Source organism: Astyanax mexicanus, chromosome 22 (assembly GCF_023375975.1).
Source record: "Astyanax mexicanus isolate ESR-SI-001 chromosome 22, AstMex3_surface, whole genome shotgun sequence".
In the NCBI taxonomy this organism is placed as follows: Eukaryota; Metazoa; Chordata; class Actinopteri; order Characiformes; family Acestrorhamphidae; genus Astyanax; species Astyanax mexicanus.
In genome coordinates, this window is record NC_064429.1 from 16,193,365 (window position 1) to 16,209,979 (window position 16,615).

Genomic DNA, 16,615 nt, shown 5'->3' on the forward strand with positions numbered 1-16,615 from the left:
CCAATCATAATTCACTAAGTGGCTGGTGTCCTTATTATTACCTCATTAATAGTCTCTAATTGGCCATCGAGGTGATCATACTGCATGACTAGTCTAGCTTAGCTGATCTTACTGGTGGATCAGCATGGTCAACCAGGGTGGTAATGCTGCTCAATAAACTTGATAACCTTTGGTTGACTAGCTTGTTTAAACTGGTTGTGCCAGTAGACCAGCAAAACTCAAATAGGTCTGTCACAGTTGGGTCTTAGAAAATACAAAAAATGATAATTATTCTCAAACAATGTATTTATTTAACACCAGACATGAGTAATCTCATTGTAAATTAATAGTGTCAGTCACTTAAAAACTATTATGATAATCATGATTATCATTATAATGATAATCATTATAAAGCAGCATTATAATGCTGCTAGTTCCCTGTATTTTTTTAAGGGGGGGGGAAAGGTTTTTTAGACCTTTCAGTACTCTGTAGTACCAAGACATTTTGATTGGTGCCTTTTTAGTACCGAATTTAGATACTCAGCCCTAGTCAGAGTAAATTAATTATTCATTTTGTACCATATATTAACATACTATTAAGCTTAATCATTTTTGTTGACTTCAATACTGTCAATTAGGGGTGGGCAATATTATATCGTATACAATATATCGTGACACAGAAATATCATGATATTAAAAATCCATATCGTGATAATAGGGCTGTTCTGTCTTAAAAGTAGTCTATTATTTACTGTGAAGCTTTAAGTGTATTTATTGTATAATTGTTTTAGTTTGCAGTTTATATGCATGCACTAAATATTCTGCAATATTATTTGCTGCATTGTATTATTTTATGCTATATTATTTATTTTGACACATTATGATTATTCTGTTATACTCTTATACTATATTCCTGAAATGAATGAATTATTTTAGTTTTCCTATAGTTTCCTATATATAGTATTCCTATAGTTTTCCGGGTATATCGTTATCTCAAAAAAAACTGAAATATCGTGATATTATTTTAGAGCCATATCGCCCACCCCTACTGTCAATTATGTATTTCTTAGAATATGTAATGCAAAGTTTTTCAATTAACTTGAAAGTGCCTGTACTGTATGTCAACACTGTGTAAAAGCGGTAGCTGTATTTCATGTCTTTTTCAATGCCTAACTATTTTTTTTCCATTTATTAATTAAAAGTGCGAATGCATTATTATTATGCTATTATATTATCAATATCATTAAATCTAAAATGCCAATAATATGGTTTATCTCAATTATATTTGGGACAACATATTGGTAATACAAAATGAATTACCCTGACAGGCCTAAACACAATCAAATCATACTCTATGCTGGCCAGGATTGCTGCAGGATTGGATCGGATTCATTCTCTTTTTCTCAGATATCTGGTCCAGCCCATTGTACTGTTATCAGCTAGATACTGATACCCATCTGTACTGATAAGCCTTACTGTATACTCCTAAAACAGTGCAGTATAGTGTGTTATACTGCAATACAGTAGTACAACTGAAAACAGCTGAAATAACAGCTCTAGGACACTAAATAAAGCAACAGCATCAGCTACACCTGACAGAATGGTACCTGAGTCATCTGCACTCGCTGAGCTTGCCTTTCCAGTTAAATTAACTTTTTTTTTTGAATGAGCGTTTGATGACATGAAGCCCCACAAAACCTGTTTTCTGAAAAAACTAAAAAAGAAAGACAAGCCAAGAATTAAGGGAGAGTCAGAGGCTGAGAGTGAAACTGCACGCACACTAGTATGCATAAAGTGCACAAAGGTAGGGTGTAAATTCCACACACATTAGTGAAGCACACCTGAACACCTACAATGATCAACGCTTTTCTCTTGCATTGTACTGTTGTTAATCACTCAGTTATAATACACTAATTAGAGGTTAGATCGGAACCCAAAAAATCCGACCCGACCCAGCCTGAGCCCGTGCACGTTCTGCCCGACCCCGACCCAACCCGATCCATAAACTGTCATTCTGAGCCCGAGCCCGCCCCGCCCCATAGACTGGCTGTTTTCGGGCTGTTTGAATGAGCGAAATATGATCAGAATTATGTTAATTAACAGTGTAACATAGAAGCATAGAACTATTATTTAATTAAAATGATTTTTAAGAACAGCTACACACAGTGCTACAAGTCAAACGCGGAGGAGTTCACGTGCGCGAGAGAGAGAGAGAGAGAGAGAGAGAGAGAGAGAGAGATTTGCATGTTCTGGTGTATGAGCTACTCACAAGTAAAGGTTCTCACACTTTATCTCCTCGTGCTCATATTCTAGTCCCATACATAATTCTGCAGCTCCCTCAGTGTTTTCTGACTTATTTTGCGGCTAGCGCGAGCGCTTACAACTAACACCGGGGACCGCGAGGTGCCACCGCACTGCCGCTGTTGCGCCGAATCCGACTCCCTGCTGAATCCGGCGGACAGAATCGGCACAACACCGCCCGCTGTAGAACTGCGGGAGTGAAAACAGCGCTTATAAATTTTTTTTTTTTTACTTTTAGTTTTCGTTATTTGGTTCGTTTTCGTCAACAATAATAATTGGTTACTTAGCAACATTGTGATTATCACACCAGAGCTTTATTTAAAAATAAAAATATAATTAAAAAACAGATGCCTACTTCTCAGACTATTTTCTGGAGCCCGACCCGATCCGACCCGGCCCGAGGAATGTGGTGGTAAATCTCGGCACCATTCAGGATTCAACAAATAATTTCACTGCCCTTTGTACTGTAAATTATGTAAAACAGCTCTTCACACTGCAGGCTCCGCTCATGTGACAATACCAGGCTAAAGGTAGAGTGAGGTAGAATAAGGTAGAGTGAGGTAGAATGATGTAGAGTCAGTGGTGCAACTACATACCTTTTGAGATGTAAGCTAACGCACTATTGGTGCCCCCCGGGGGTGTTTACGTTGTAACATCAACTGCGGAGGGGGGGGGGGTGGGGGTGGGGGGGTGGGGGTGGGGGGGCGGGAGGGTGGTTTCGTAGATACATCATCAGCGGGGGTGGGGGGTGGTGGATGAAAGTCCTGTCATTACTAGACCACCGCGCTCCACCAAACCAGCAAGCTGATTGGCTGTTTCTCCTGAGCATACCCCCTTTTTGCGCCACTGTGACGCAGAATGACAGAGAGATGCCCAGTGAGGTACAGTGATGCAGAGCAAGGTACAGGGATGTGGAATGACGTAAAGTGATGCAGAATGCAGAGTTATGTAAAGTAAGATAGAGTGATGCAGAGTGAGATAGAGTAAGGTAGAGTGATGTGGAATGGCAAAGTGATGCAGAGTAAGATAAAGTAAGATAGAGTGAGGTAGAGTGAGGTAATTTGAGGTAAAGCGAGGGAACAGTGACATAGAGAGAGGCAAATAAAGGTAGGGTGATGCAAAGTGAGGTAAGAGTGAGGCAGACTGGCCACTTCACTATAATTTCCATTGTACCGTATCACTACTGCACTGTCCTGTCTGTTAGACTGTCTCGTCTGTTGCATTTATTGTAGTGTTATAGTCCGTTATATAGTCCGTCATATCGTTACACTTTTACACTTTAAGTTTGTCTGTTGTATTGTTGTTCCATGTTGCACCATGGTTCTGGAGGAACGTATTTCGTTACACTGTGTACCTGTATTCACATGTAATGACAATAAAAGCTTCTTGATTTGACCTGACTTGACTAACTGTCTTTTAATAGTCATGCTTGAATTTTTTTTTTACATTTGTCCAAAAGTCAACAAATATTTGGCTAAAGGCCAATTTTTAAATACTGAACACTAAATGTATTTATTTTTCTTGCAGTTTAAAGATAAACAGAACCTATTGAACATATTTATTGAACACTAAACATTTTCATCAACCGAACTGGTTAAAAATATTATTCAGTAAAAATACTTGGCCTTTTCATTTTCTTGGCTGAAAACCAAAAGTAAAAAAAATTCAGTTGCCAAAAATTTGCTGCTTTGTCTAGCTATCTATGTCTTCTTGCTTGGAGTGCTCTTTTGAGCTCCACTGTCTAATGTTTTGATGCTTTTCAATGATGTTTAAGATTAGGGAATGTGAGGGCCATGACAAAACCTTCAGTTGGAATATGCAGAGGTAGATCATTATGGAATTTGAATTGAATTTGAGGTTTATTTAGGATCATTATCCTGTCTGACTACTGTTGTTCATTTTTCCTCCTCCTTAGAGAACATAAACATTTTGTAAAATTATCGTTAAATTCTAAAAGTGTGCGACTTGAATATATTTACTTTTATTACTAATCTGTCAGCGTATGATTTCAAGCAACATCAGTCAGTAATCATCAATCACCAATATAATAGCCGATTTGGATTTGTCAATTAAGCAAATCACAACATGTGATATGTCTGTCTGTATTACTGAATGGAGTCATTTCAGATACTAGGTGAGATATCCTACACTGGGCCTGTCTGCTGTTCGTGTGTGGCCAGCACACGGAGGTCATCATACTGCACTAAGCTCAGAGGGGCAGTAAACTGAGCAGGCCACCGTGCACTAATGCTCTGCTGCCTCCCCGGCTCACCAGAGACAGCTAAAGGACAAAGCATTCAGCTACGGCCAGCAGCCTGTCTCTGTCTGAGGTCATGACACCGGACGCAAGCTACCATCATCTCTTGTTCCAGTCTAAAGAGAGAAGCGAGAGGAGAGCAGAGACTGCTAACAGGAGGAAGAGGCTGACCTTGAGATGAGATGCATCTGTTTTTTAAATGGACCAAAAAAAAAAAAAAAAAAAAACAGTTCTAAATGCATGACTACCATACCGCAAGACTAGAAGTCAACCCTGGCCCCTGGCTTTCAATCACAGATTAGCAAGAAAACTCATGGATGAGATGATGAGCTCATGAGATGATTATAAAGCCCATCGATGCAAAATATTATCAGAGATGAGAGGTATCAGTAAATGTGGGTATGGGCAATTGATCAATAAAAAAAATGGTTTGATCAAATATTAAAAGACAGTGTTAGCTGAGTGAAGTTTAAGCATAATAGCCTACTTACTTTTAGGTAAAATTACAATGTCTACACGTCTTTAAAGGACTGGATGATACTGAGGTTTCAGTTTTGGTAGCAGACAAGAACAACATAGCATCTGGCTACATCCGTTCTAAAACTATGCCTTATGCCAAGCTCAGACTACACAACATTTCTGTCTCTCACGATGTTCACTATGTCAGATTAAGCAGTTATCTTTGTTTCGAGAAGTACTCATGGAACTGGCAACACTACACGTTAGTCACCGACCAATCATCGTCTACGTCCTTGTGCGAGTTTGTAGGTCATCGCGGAGGAGAAGCATAAAATGTGACAATCATTGCTACATAAGCGCTTTGCGTGATGGTAGCGTTTGGTGCTCAGAAAAAAACGAAGAGGAAAAAGAGACTGTGGGCTCGTTCCTGGGTGACCCAAAGAGGACAATCACAGGCTTTGTGTATTCCAGAGAGAACTTGAGGTATGGTAAAGATTAAGCTACTTTAGCTAGGTTTCAGTGCATGTAAACAGAATAAATAAATAAAGAATAAACAGAGTAAAGGCAGGGGTATTGTTGCCACAGCTCAATAAACTTTTTTTCTGTTTTGCTGGTCCAGTGAACTGCAGAATTACCGTCCCGCTTTCTTTTCCCATGTTCTATTCCCTGTGTGCCACAGAAAGCTCTGTCCTCCTATTGGTCAGAGTCAGGGAGCACGTCGCAGAGCAAGATACAACAAATTCTAACATGCTAGTCTTTTCGTCAGACACTCTGACGGTGTTTCTCACGTCAAATTACTGCTCTTTAACTATGTCATACTACCCAGACCTTTGTCGCACACGACATAGAAATTCGGATTTGATGCACGCAATGTGTCGGCTTCGACAAAATCAGGTCAAAATCGGGCTAAATTCATGTAGTCCTAACTGGGCATTACATAAGCATAACAAACATTCAAATCACAGTATCTGGGAAGGAGGGTCACTGAATGATCAAACAGGGTTGTGGTCTACAAGAGTAACAGGGTAGCATACACTGCACACTGCCATGAAAGTCACAGGACAGAACCAGTATCATGTCCCATGATTTTTGCCATGTCATTTTTTTTAAGCTACAGTAGATGCCATCGCATTACTCTCCACTGTGGGTGGTAATGTCTTCTGTTACATATTCCCAGTAAGCACATGGCACTGTGGATTGAGGAATGTTCTGTGGAACGTTCCATTCATCTGGCACCCACTACCAGACCTCGCTCTAACTCCATGAGCATGCTGGCCACTGTTCAACCACACGATAACACCTCACAGCTTTCCAGGTGTGGGCATTCCCAAGAAGAAAACAGTATTGGTGGCACACAGGTGAAGACCCTTATCCACCCTCCAACCCAACACCAAGAGTGTAAATAATACTCCTCCAGTGAAAAGGCCACAAATAAAAACCCATCTATCTAAACAACCACATAAACCCCCATAACCCCCCAAACTACATAAAGCCCCCAAACAACCCCAACCAAGAGGAAATAACGACTGAAGATCACAAGGAGCAACAATTTTTAACTGTGACATGGTGACAAGCAGCCAGCAACAAAGCGACAGTGTGAAAAGTGACAAACGAAGTTGAGATTTTCTCAAATTTATGCAACTGAACTATGATGCGAAAAAAGTAACAGTCTATACAGATGTACTAAACTAATTTTTCAGACCAATCACAGACACGGGGGTCTGAGGTCCGCAGCTTCTGCTGTGTAAACGTTTGTTTCCTACAGATTTTCGAGCGGGGAGGATCTGAACATAGCTCCAATTTGGCTCCAATTTCTACAATGTATTTTTGCACAGATTCAGGGGCAGTTTGGGGAAATAAAGCTTGAAAGAGAGTAAAGGATAGCTAGATAAATAGCTTGCTAGCATGCTAACCAGCTACACAGATACAAGTCCACTCATGACAGCACAAACAGCCTCAAACACACCCACAAGAGAAAAACATGGGACGACACAAGTGACTTTTCGCCTGTCAGTATTAAGGGTATCAGCAGGGTTAAGCTCTGCCAATACTCAGCGCTGCCACAATAAACAATAATAATTTGTAATAAAACTGAATTAACATTTATTTATATGTGTATATTCATTTCTGTGTGTAGTTTAATGACTTATGTAGTACACTGTGTAGAGTATAAAGACATATTTGAGATTCAGACAGGAACATCAGTATTGTGATGTTCGGATGCATGTGGACGAGGCCTAAAAAACAGCCCCTTTATTCTACACTTATTCTACAAAAGCACATCTTGTATCTAACTGACAGACGTATGCTCAGACATGTGACTGTACAGCATATTTGTGATAAACTGTTTAGCTGTGCTCACTGTGAAACATATCAGTTTTACAAGGCTTAATGAAAGGCTTCAGGCCATAATGCAAAACACAAAAATTACTGTATTGCTCAAAATCAGAGCAAGCAAATGTCAGAATTTCATAATTACCCACCCAGTGAAACAGGAAGCGCTTTCTCTCATTTGTTAGCAGTTTGTTATTTATAACTGCGGGTTTGACTCAGACTATAAATGACCTATTAAATATTTGTATGACACCAATCTTGAGAAATACTGTCTGTATTAAGTCTTGCTACTTTTTGCAACATTTGAAGACAACACTTTCTTTCAGAACTCACTTTTTCAGCTATTTAAGTGTCAGCTCTGTAAATAAATGTCACAGTTTGGTTCACACCACGGGTTGGACCTTACAGTTTATTTCCATATAATATGAACAGACAGTTGGAAAAGTAACAGTTTGTTCCATATAGTGCAGTATAGCACCCCTGAGGTAGTTAATGATGTTTCTATTGTGTTAATTAACATTGAACATAATGTAATAGCATGTTCATAGTGTTTTCAAACACAAAAACATTGTCCTTGCTAAATCTAACATGTAAAATAAGTTGTTAAAATCTACAATATCTGTAAAAAACTTTTTTTCAGTCATTTCTAATACAAATGTGACAAGAACAAACAATAAAGAACGATAAAGATTAGTGTTACGCACAACAGCAGGCATATGAGCAACATGACAGGGCCACAGAAACCATAACAATACAAAACCACTACAATTTCCACATGCAAATCCAGTGGCTTACAGCTTAAGGTTTGTGGGTGGCACGCAGATTTGTGAAATTGCCATATGTACACAAATAGTACTGCATGTTTTACCATTATCAACATGTAGACTTACTGGTAGTTTTTTTAATACAATTGTTATATAGCTGTGTTGTAGACATTGCTACTATCAACACCAGTGTAAGCAAATCAATCGATAGGTCTCTTTATGGATACCAACACAACATTTTGTGTCTCGGACTGACGCTAGACATGTACTGGTGTTCTAACAGCGTCCTACAGGAAACCAGGGGTTGTTAAAGTTAATTAACATAGAATATGGACATGACCTCAGTCCCCCTTGTCGACCTCAGGATTGCCCATTTGATTTTCCCTAGCAAGCAGAATCCATTAACATCAATGAGTTAATATGTCAAACTTATTTACATATTAATTATATATATATATATTTTTATATAATGCCTTTTTTCTTTTTCTAAATGTAATCATACATCTATAGGTCTAAAATGTCTGTTTACAGCAAATATACAGCTAACTAATGTAGTTTTCTAATGCTGACCTAACGATTTTCAAGGGATTTCACTATTGCAGACAAATTCTCAGAGTCAGAATAAAATCATGAGAGTCTTGCTAGTGTTGAGTTGTGGTCACATCATCTCGATCGCTCAGTGGAATGAGGTTACCATTGAAAGTTTAAGTCAGTCTTTGTCTCCTCCTGCATTCAGTGTTAAAACCTGTGATTAATATTATCGTATGTCTTGAGACTTGGCTCACGCAAATAATCACGTGAAAAATCTCCACAACCAATAGGAGAGCTACAGGAAGCTGCAAGAATATTTTACGTGACTATTTACAAAGGACCTGAAAAAAAAACACAATTTGCAGTTTATATCTCTTATATGGTTCTTACTCTAATATGTACAGTTTTTTTAAACACAGGTAGTACTTTAAAACCATTATATTTTTATAAGTTAGTTTGCTTTGCAATACTTTGTCTTATTATGCAGTGTTATTTTTTAAACAAATAAGTTTAATAAATGCATACAGGGGTTGGACAATGAAACTGAAACACCTGGTTTTAGACCACAATAATTTATTGTGGTGACGGACAGTTCTGGTGGAAACAGGAGAGTTGAGGTGCACATTGAATTCTGCCGTGATTTGGGCAGTCGTGGTTTTATGTTTTTTGGATACAATCCGGGTTACAACCCGAACATCCCTTTCATACAGCTTCTTCTTGCGTCCACAGTTAATCCTGTTGGATGTGGAACATTCTTCTTGGTGGTATGCTGACATTACCCTGGAAACCGTGGCTCTTGATACATCACAAATACTTGCTGTCTTGGTCACAGATGCGTTGGAAAGACGTGTACCAACAATTTATCCTCTTTTGAACTCTGGTATGTCACCCATAATGTTGTGTGCATTGCAATATTTTGAGCAAAACTGTGCTCTTACCCTGCTAATTGAACCTTCACACTCTGCTCTTACTGGTGCAATGTGCAATTAATGAGGATTGGCCACCAGGCTGCTCCAATTTAGCCATGAAACCTCCCACACAAAAATAACAGGTGTTTCAGTTTTATTGTCAAACCCCTGTATATTACAAGTATAATGTTCTTTATTGCATTAATTCTATCTAAAACAAATTATTATGAAACGATTATTCTTTGCTATACAAGGTTGTAGCAAAAAAGGGGGAAGAGGCTTATAGGCAGAGTTAAACACAAAATGTATTCTATTATAAAATACCAATAACTAACATTGTGGCGTAAAAATAAACTGCTGATTTGGGACAAAAGTTGTGAGTCGATATACACGTTATTTGTAACTTAATATTTAATATGTATTGTGTGTAAACTCCACCAGAAGCATGATGGAAAGTAATTTTAGAAGGAATCTAGTTACAGTTCTACAGATAGTGATCCCCAGTCTGTGAGTAGGGCTGAGCGATATGGCTCTATAATAATATCACAATATTTCAGGGTTTTTTTGCGATAACGATATACTTGCCGATATAGGAAAACTACAATAGTTAATTCATTTCAGGAATATAGTATAATAGTATAACAGCATAATCATAATGTGGCAAAATAAATAATATAGCATAAAATAATATAATGCACCAAATAATATTGCAGAATATTTAGTGCATGCATGTAAACTGCAAACTAAAACAATTATACGATAAATACACCTAAAGCTTCACAGTAAATAATAGACTACTTTTAAGACAGAACAGCCTTGTTTTCACGATATGGATTTTTAATATCATGATATTTCTGTCACGATATATTGTATACGATATAATATTGCCCACCCCTATCTGTGAGTAAAAGGTCTGTAACTTGTCTTTAGAGTCTTTTCAAAGTCGTGTAGTGTATGGATAACACAACTAACATAACTAGCTAGTTATCGAAATTTAAATACACCCCACCCCCTACAGTGTGTCTGACTGCACCTGCATTAGTAAGCAAATCTGAGGCTTGGCTGCTCTCCTCACACCTGCCGCCTCACTTTACCACACAAATTCTCGTTTCAGAGAGCAGCTTTTATTGATATGTGACCGAGGGAAGTTAAAGTAACGTTAAATAAGCCTGACAAATTAGCAGCAAGCCCTGACATACAGCTAATTTAGTTAACGCTAGACTAGTTACCGTGTTTTATAAGAAGTTAGGTTAGCTAAGGTAGCTTAGCTGAGTTTAGCTGCTGTGTGTTCAGAGACTCAGCACTGAAGTTGTTAGCTAACTAGCTGGGTTAGATAACTAGTAAGCGAGCTAATTAGCTGTTTTATCCTTAAAAAAATCTTAACAATTATTCTACAGTGCTTAACATGCTTAAACACAGGTCTAAAAAGGCACAAAAAGCAAACCCTAGATTTTTCTCCACATTAAATAGCTAACGTTAACTATCTAGTTAGCTTAGCTATGACAGTAAAACGTCTATATTTAGGAAAATATTATTAATATTAAATTTAAGGACGTATTAGAATGTGAGACAGGTTTAAACACCTGTCTGCTCAATAATAAGCAGTGCACCATAAATAAAAAAACACTGCGACAATATAACTTAGCTTTACAATAAAAAGAGCTAATATTAGCTGTTAGTTATGAATCCAAATCCTTGAAATAAAGATCCGCTCCAGGATTTGTAGCTCCACCTGCTTGGTTTAGCGCTGCAGCAGAGTCATCCACACGCAGTTAGAATAAAATCCTGGAGCGGATTATTACCATACCTGGATCTGGATTCACCACGCTTTCTAGCTAATTCCTGACCAGTGAGTATTAGATAACTAGCTATATTAGCTAGCTAATTAGTTGTTTTTTTCCACAATACATCCTTAACACGCATTCTCCCGTGCTCTATAAGCCCAAGCAGATGTGTAAAAAGGCACCAAAAGCATTCCCTACAGTTTTCTTCGCGTTAAATGAACGTTAAACAACGTTATTCACCTTGTCGCTGATGTTTTCTGCGCTGTCCGGGTCTCCGCCTCCCGCTCCCCGCCGTCTCAGCTCCGTCATGTTCCGTCCCTGTAGATAAACAGCTGATCTTCGCTCAGAGACGCATAGAGAACGGAGAGCGTCCCGGGAGGAGAAGCTGGGTTAAAGCGAGTGTCCGCTCTGGTAATCCGGTTTAACTGGACCTACAGCCGCCGACCATCAGACTGACAGGCGGGGAGAGGCGGATTTGCGGGGTCGGGGAAGTGCGGGAGACCCTCTGTGCGCTGAGAGTCAGATATACCTGCATTTGTTTTCTGTAAGCAGGTGCGGAGTTTGTTTGTTGGTGGTGGGATCTGTCCCCCTCCCCGTGTTAACAGCTATCTTGTTGCCCCCTGTGTGTCTCTCTCTCTCTCACAGACACACACACACCCCTCAGTGACTCAACACGAGTGAACACTGCTCCACTCTGCGGCTGGAGCCCAGCATAGGGTTGCCAGATCGTTTGTTTTTGGGTCAAGATCACTATATCCTGCCTTTTTATTTTTCGATACAGACACTGTTACAATACATTTTCTCTAGGTTTACCCTGAGTCAATACATTATTACAAATGTAGAGTATAGACAATGTTAACCTTCACTTTAAAGTACCCTTTGTACATTTCAAGTATGTGCAAAATTCTGAATTTAATTAGTTCAGTGAATACATTTGAATTTGAATTGAATCCATCCTACAGAATGTTGAATTTAATTATAATTTTATTCACCCTACTAGACATTGAATATGAATTGAATCCATCCGACAGGTTGTGGAATTGAATTTTGAATTGAATCCAACCTGCAGCAACTATTGTTCAGCACCTCCAGGAACTCTATCAAGACGCTGAGAACAATATTCCAGGTGACTTCCCCTCATGAAGACACTGAGATTAAAATACCAAGGGTCTGCAGATCTGTCCTGAAAGATAAATGTTCTACTAAGAAGAATTGTCACTGTCAATACAGCTTTATCCGGCAAGGGTTGCGGTGGAGCCTATCCAAGCCGGCATCGGGCGGTATACCGCCCCAGACTAAGAAGAATCTAAAGAATAAAACATATTCTGGTTTGTTTAACACTTTTTGTTTACTAAATAATTCCACATGTGTTCCTGTATAGCTTTAATGTCTTATATTAAATTTACCATATAAAAATCATAAAATAAAAAAGAAAAAATATTGAATGAGAAAATCTAAATGTTCAAACTTTTGACTGGTACTGTACTGTATGACCGTTGTTTGTCATTTTATTTTATTACTCTAAATTCACAGTTATAGTAAGCTATAATAGAATAATAATAAATAATTATTTTGGGCTCTTACAACATATATGATAAACTGTAATAGAATTTAATAATGTAAATCAATCATGTATATTGATTGATATTGAATATACAATGAAGTTAATTATATTATATATCATATATTCTTCTTTTTTATTTTGGATGACTTAAAATCTGTTAAAATCTTGAGTTCAGGTTACTTTAGGGCATCATATGTCTTCAAAGAGGAGGTGGGTGGTGCAGCAAGTAATTTTTATTGTCCATTCCTTATTTCCTATGAGATGGGGAGCTCTGCCATATGTTGCAAGATTTAAGGTGAAATGGTAAAATGAGCTAGCTAGTTATCTGAGACGAAGTACTAGCAGTCTTTTGGTGGCATGTGCCACCAAATCAGAACATCCTACCCCTCGGTGTGCACACAAAAAACAGAGGGGTAGGGCAAAGTGGTAGAGCCAAGGCATAAAATGGGATTGAGCCAAAATCAACTACTAAAAGTTTCTGCTTTTGCAATTTTGGCTACAGCACTGCTATATACTAGAACATGGGCAAGTAAAGTTTCCCTCAACAATTTTGGGCACAGCAGTTGTGTTGACAGAATAACCTGTCCAAGGGCGTAGGAGCAGGTTTGATATTGGGGGGGGACACATTTGCCAATATGAACCCAAGCCCACCCTATAGTTTCTTAGAACAACATTTGTGGAAATTACTTTTAATCACAAATAATATTTTTTTTTCTGTATTTTGTTTTTTATTAGTTAACAAGGTGATTTTACAACCTAAACATGTGACTTCACATTACATTTACTGTTGTAAGAAAAAATTATGCATATACATATACATATGACAAAAATTATCAGTTATCACCTAATATTTAAAATAATATAACAGATTTGGTTGTTATTATTATTATTATTATTATTATTATTATTATAATCATGTATTGGCATGTCAATTCTGTTGTATATTTACATTATCTCCACTCTTTAAAAAAAATCCTACGCTTTTATTTTTCTATTAAGAGCTCTTCTAAAGATTGGTGTCCTTTTATGTAAAAGAATGTAACTTTACGTTTCATAAAGATTTTAATTATAAACGTCAGGACATGTGGCCTTACTGTGAACCCTGTTCTTACATATTCTACTGAATATTAACACTGTTCTACATATTCTAGAGCTTTCTCTGCTTTAAAGACATTTAATAAAGTAAGTGGTGGTATGATGTGTCTAATGCACTGCTGGATATACATGATTAAACTCAGTAAACTCAGTAAATGACTGTTTATTAGCTGATCAGCTGGATCAGGTGGAAAACACAATTTTGGGGCAGTGATCAGGGTTAAGAAACTGCTTTAAACGACAAACATAAAGTACTGTACTAAATTCTGACTATCCACTACATCTGGCTTCTAGATAACTAGTTAACTAAATTAATTTTTGTTCATTATTGCTCACAGTAAATCCTGTAATCCTAAATTAATAAAGACAGTTTAAAAATGAAACAGTAATTAGCTGATCAGGTACAGGGCAAATTGAACATTACGTATATAGTTTATTTTTTCTTTAACGTTGACTTCCAATCTATCTAATTCCAAAGTTAAGCTAACTCACTCACACAGCTGCAGTTTATTAATCACAGTGGGTTTAAACTGTGTGCTGATTTAGAGTCTTGTATTTTTAACCAGCTATCAGAAACATCATCACAGTTTATGTGGTTAGCCTATCGTTACCTTTCTTTTAGAAAAATCCCCGTATATCCAGATCTTAATCAGCTGAAGCTGCTGCAGCCCGATCCCGCTGCTAAATCTCACAGCGAGGGGGCGGGGCTTCCCCCACTAGCACACCGCGGGCCGCAAAACCAGCAAGCTGATTGGCTGTTTGTGCTGAGAGGCGTGACTTAATACCTGAACCGGCTCCGTGATTGGTCCGGTCTGTCTCCTCATTAATAGTACAGCTGATCTGAGCGAAACGATATAATTTTTGGGGGGGACAAATCCACCTGTTTCCAATATTGGGTGGGACATGTCTCACCCATCCCCCCCCCGGTTCCTACGCCAATGAACCTGTCAATCACGTTGCTGGCAGTTGATTGGTTGAGGGCTGAGGGTAAGGTTATTTATTATTATATATTTCAGCGCCTTTATAAAATGCAATGCACTTTATTGTATGTGTGTAAATAAATAGCATTTCAAAATCGTTTCAAACCAGCCCAGAATTTGCCAAATTAAGTTTTCATTAGCCAGCGTAAAACTGCCCAATCTGGCAACACTAAGGAGCACTGACACACACACGCACACGGCTGGTTTGTTGAGCTATAGTTAACATGGTGTGTTTGTTTCCACAGACTGTGTGAAACAGTTCCTCCAGTTTACTGTGAGTTAATGGTCAGTAAGTGCAATTGATCCGCTTTGAGCGCACGCGCGGGCGGGACGCGCTTCTGCGGCTCGGTATCGCAGCGCGAGGACCGTCAGCTCACCGCGCGCTTATCACAGAGCGCCACCAGTAGACCATCCTCCATACTGCAGCTCGCCCTTACACCATATATTACAGTTTTCTGAGTCTATTTGGCCACGTTCACATTACCAGGCTGAAGTGACTCATATCTGATTTTTTGCTCAATGTGGCTCAGATCAGATTTTTTCACGGTTGTGTGAACGTGCCAAATCCATTTTTTGAGTCACTTTATTTTGTGGTACTAAATCAGATATGTATCCGATTCATGCAACATGAATGTGAAAGATCAAATTGAATTTCATGCGTATTTTTGCTTTTACGCATGCGCTACATGCTTCTCTCTCATATCAACACATCTCTGTGCAGCTATAGCTGGCCTTTTTTCTCCTTTTCAGCCTGAGCATATACTTCAGACCAGCTGTTTACTCTCACACACACACATATATATATATATATATATATATATATATATATATATATATATATATATATATATATATATATATATACGTATCAGCAAACTGATACATGTCCACATGAATAATCATTTAGATTATGACTATGTTCAATGATTATGACTCAATGACCAAATATTTTTTTTAATCTGGTTACTAATATAAATATGCACCTTCGGGACATGAACTAAGGATTGTGAGTGAAGTAAGTGCATTTGCTGCTCATCCATTATGTGGAGCTATTTAAACAAATTGTTTTGAGGAATTCCCAGACTGTGGTGCAAATATTAATTCTGATGTTAGAAATGCACCGAAGTGACAGAACTGTTAAATATTGGTTAAAACACAATAATCACAAACCTGCTGTAAAATCTATACATTTAATTTTGTTGTTTGAAAATTATCTTATAATATCACTCTGAGTGGTATTACAAAAAAAATAAAAGTTTTAAATTTAATTTCCCTCATACCTGCATATACCCTGATTTGAGTTTACTCTAGAACTAGCTAATTCCACACTCCTACAGCCACCAGATTATGAATCTTTTAGATTCATGGTAACTAACATTTTCCATTCCACCTTAAAATTGTGCACGTTACTTTGAGCCTGTATTAGATTTTAAGAGCTATATACGATTCATACATTTCTGATTATGTTGTGCAGGCATTACAAACATTCCACATAAAACTACACCTGGATTCTTAATTATATTCTGTTCCACCTTAAAAGCTGAAGATGTTGTAGGACTCTCGCTCAATAGCATTGTATTTTTTTTATAAAAAAAAAAAATAAAAACACAATGAGTGTTCATGAGTCTCAAAACACGAATCCGAGTCATGTCTGAAACT

At 38.0% G+C, this 16,615-nt stretch overlaps 1 protein-coding gene across 1 annotated transcript in view; it reads right to left on the reverse strand.

Annotated features, from left to right (window-relative positions):
* Positions 1–11,974, reverse strand: part of cds1 (CDP-diacylglycerol synthase (phosphatidate cytidylyltransferase) 1) — a 53,648-nt gene extending 41,674 nt beyond the window's left edge. The window contains exon 1 of the mRNA XM_022664901.2: positions 11,558–11,974. Within this exon, the coding sequence (XP_022520622.1) occupies positions 11,558–11,626 (69 nt within the window). The 5' untranslated portion in view covers positions 11,627–11,974. The remainder of the gene's footprint in view (positions 1–11,557) is intronic.
* Positions 11,975–16,615: the final 4,641 nt, after the last annotated feature.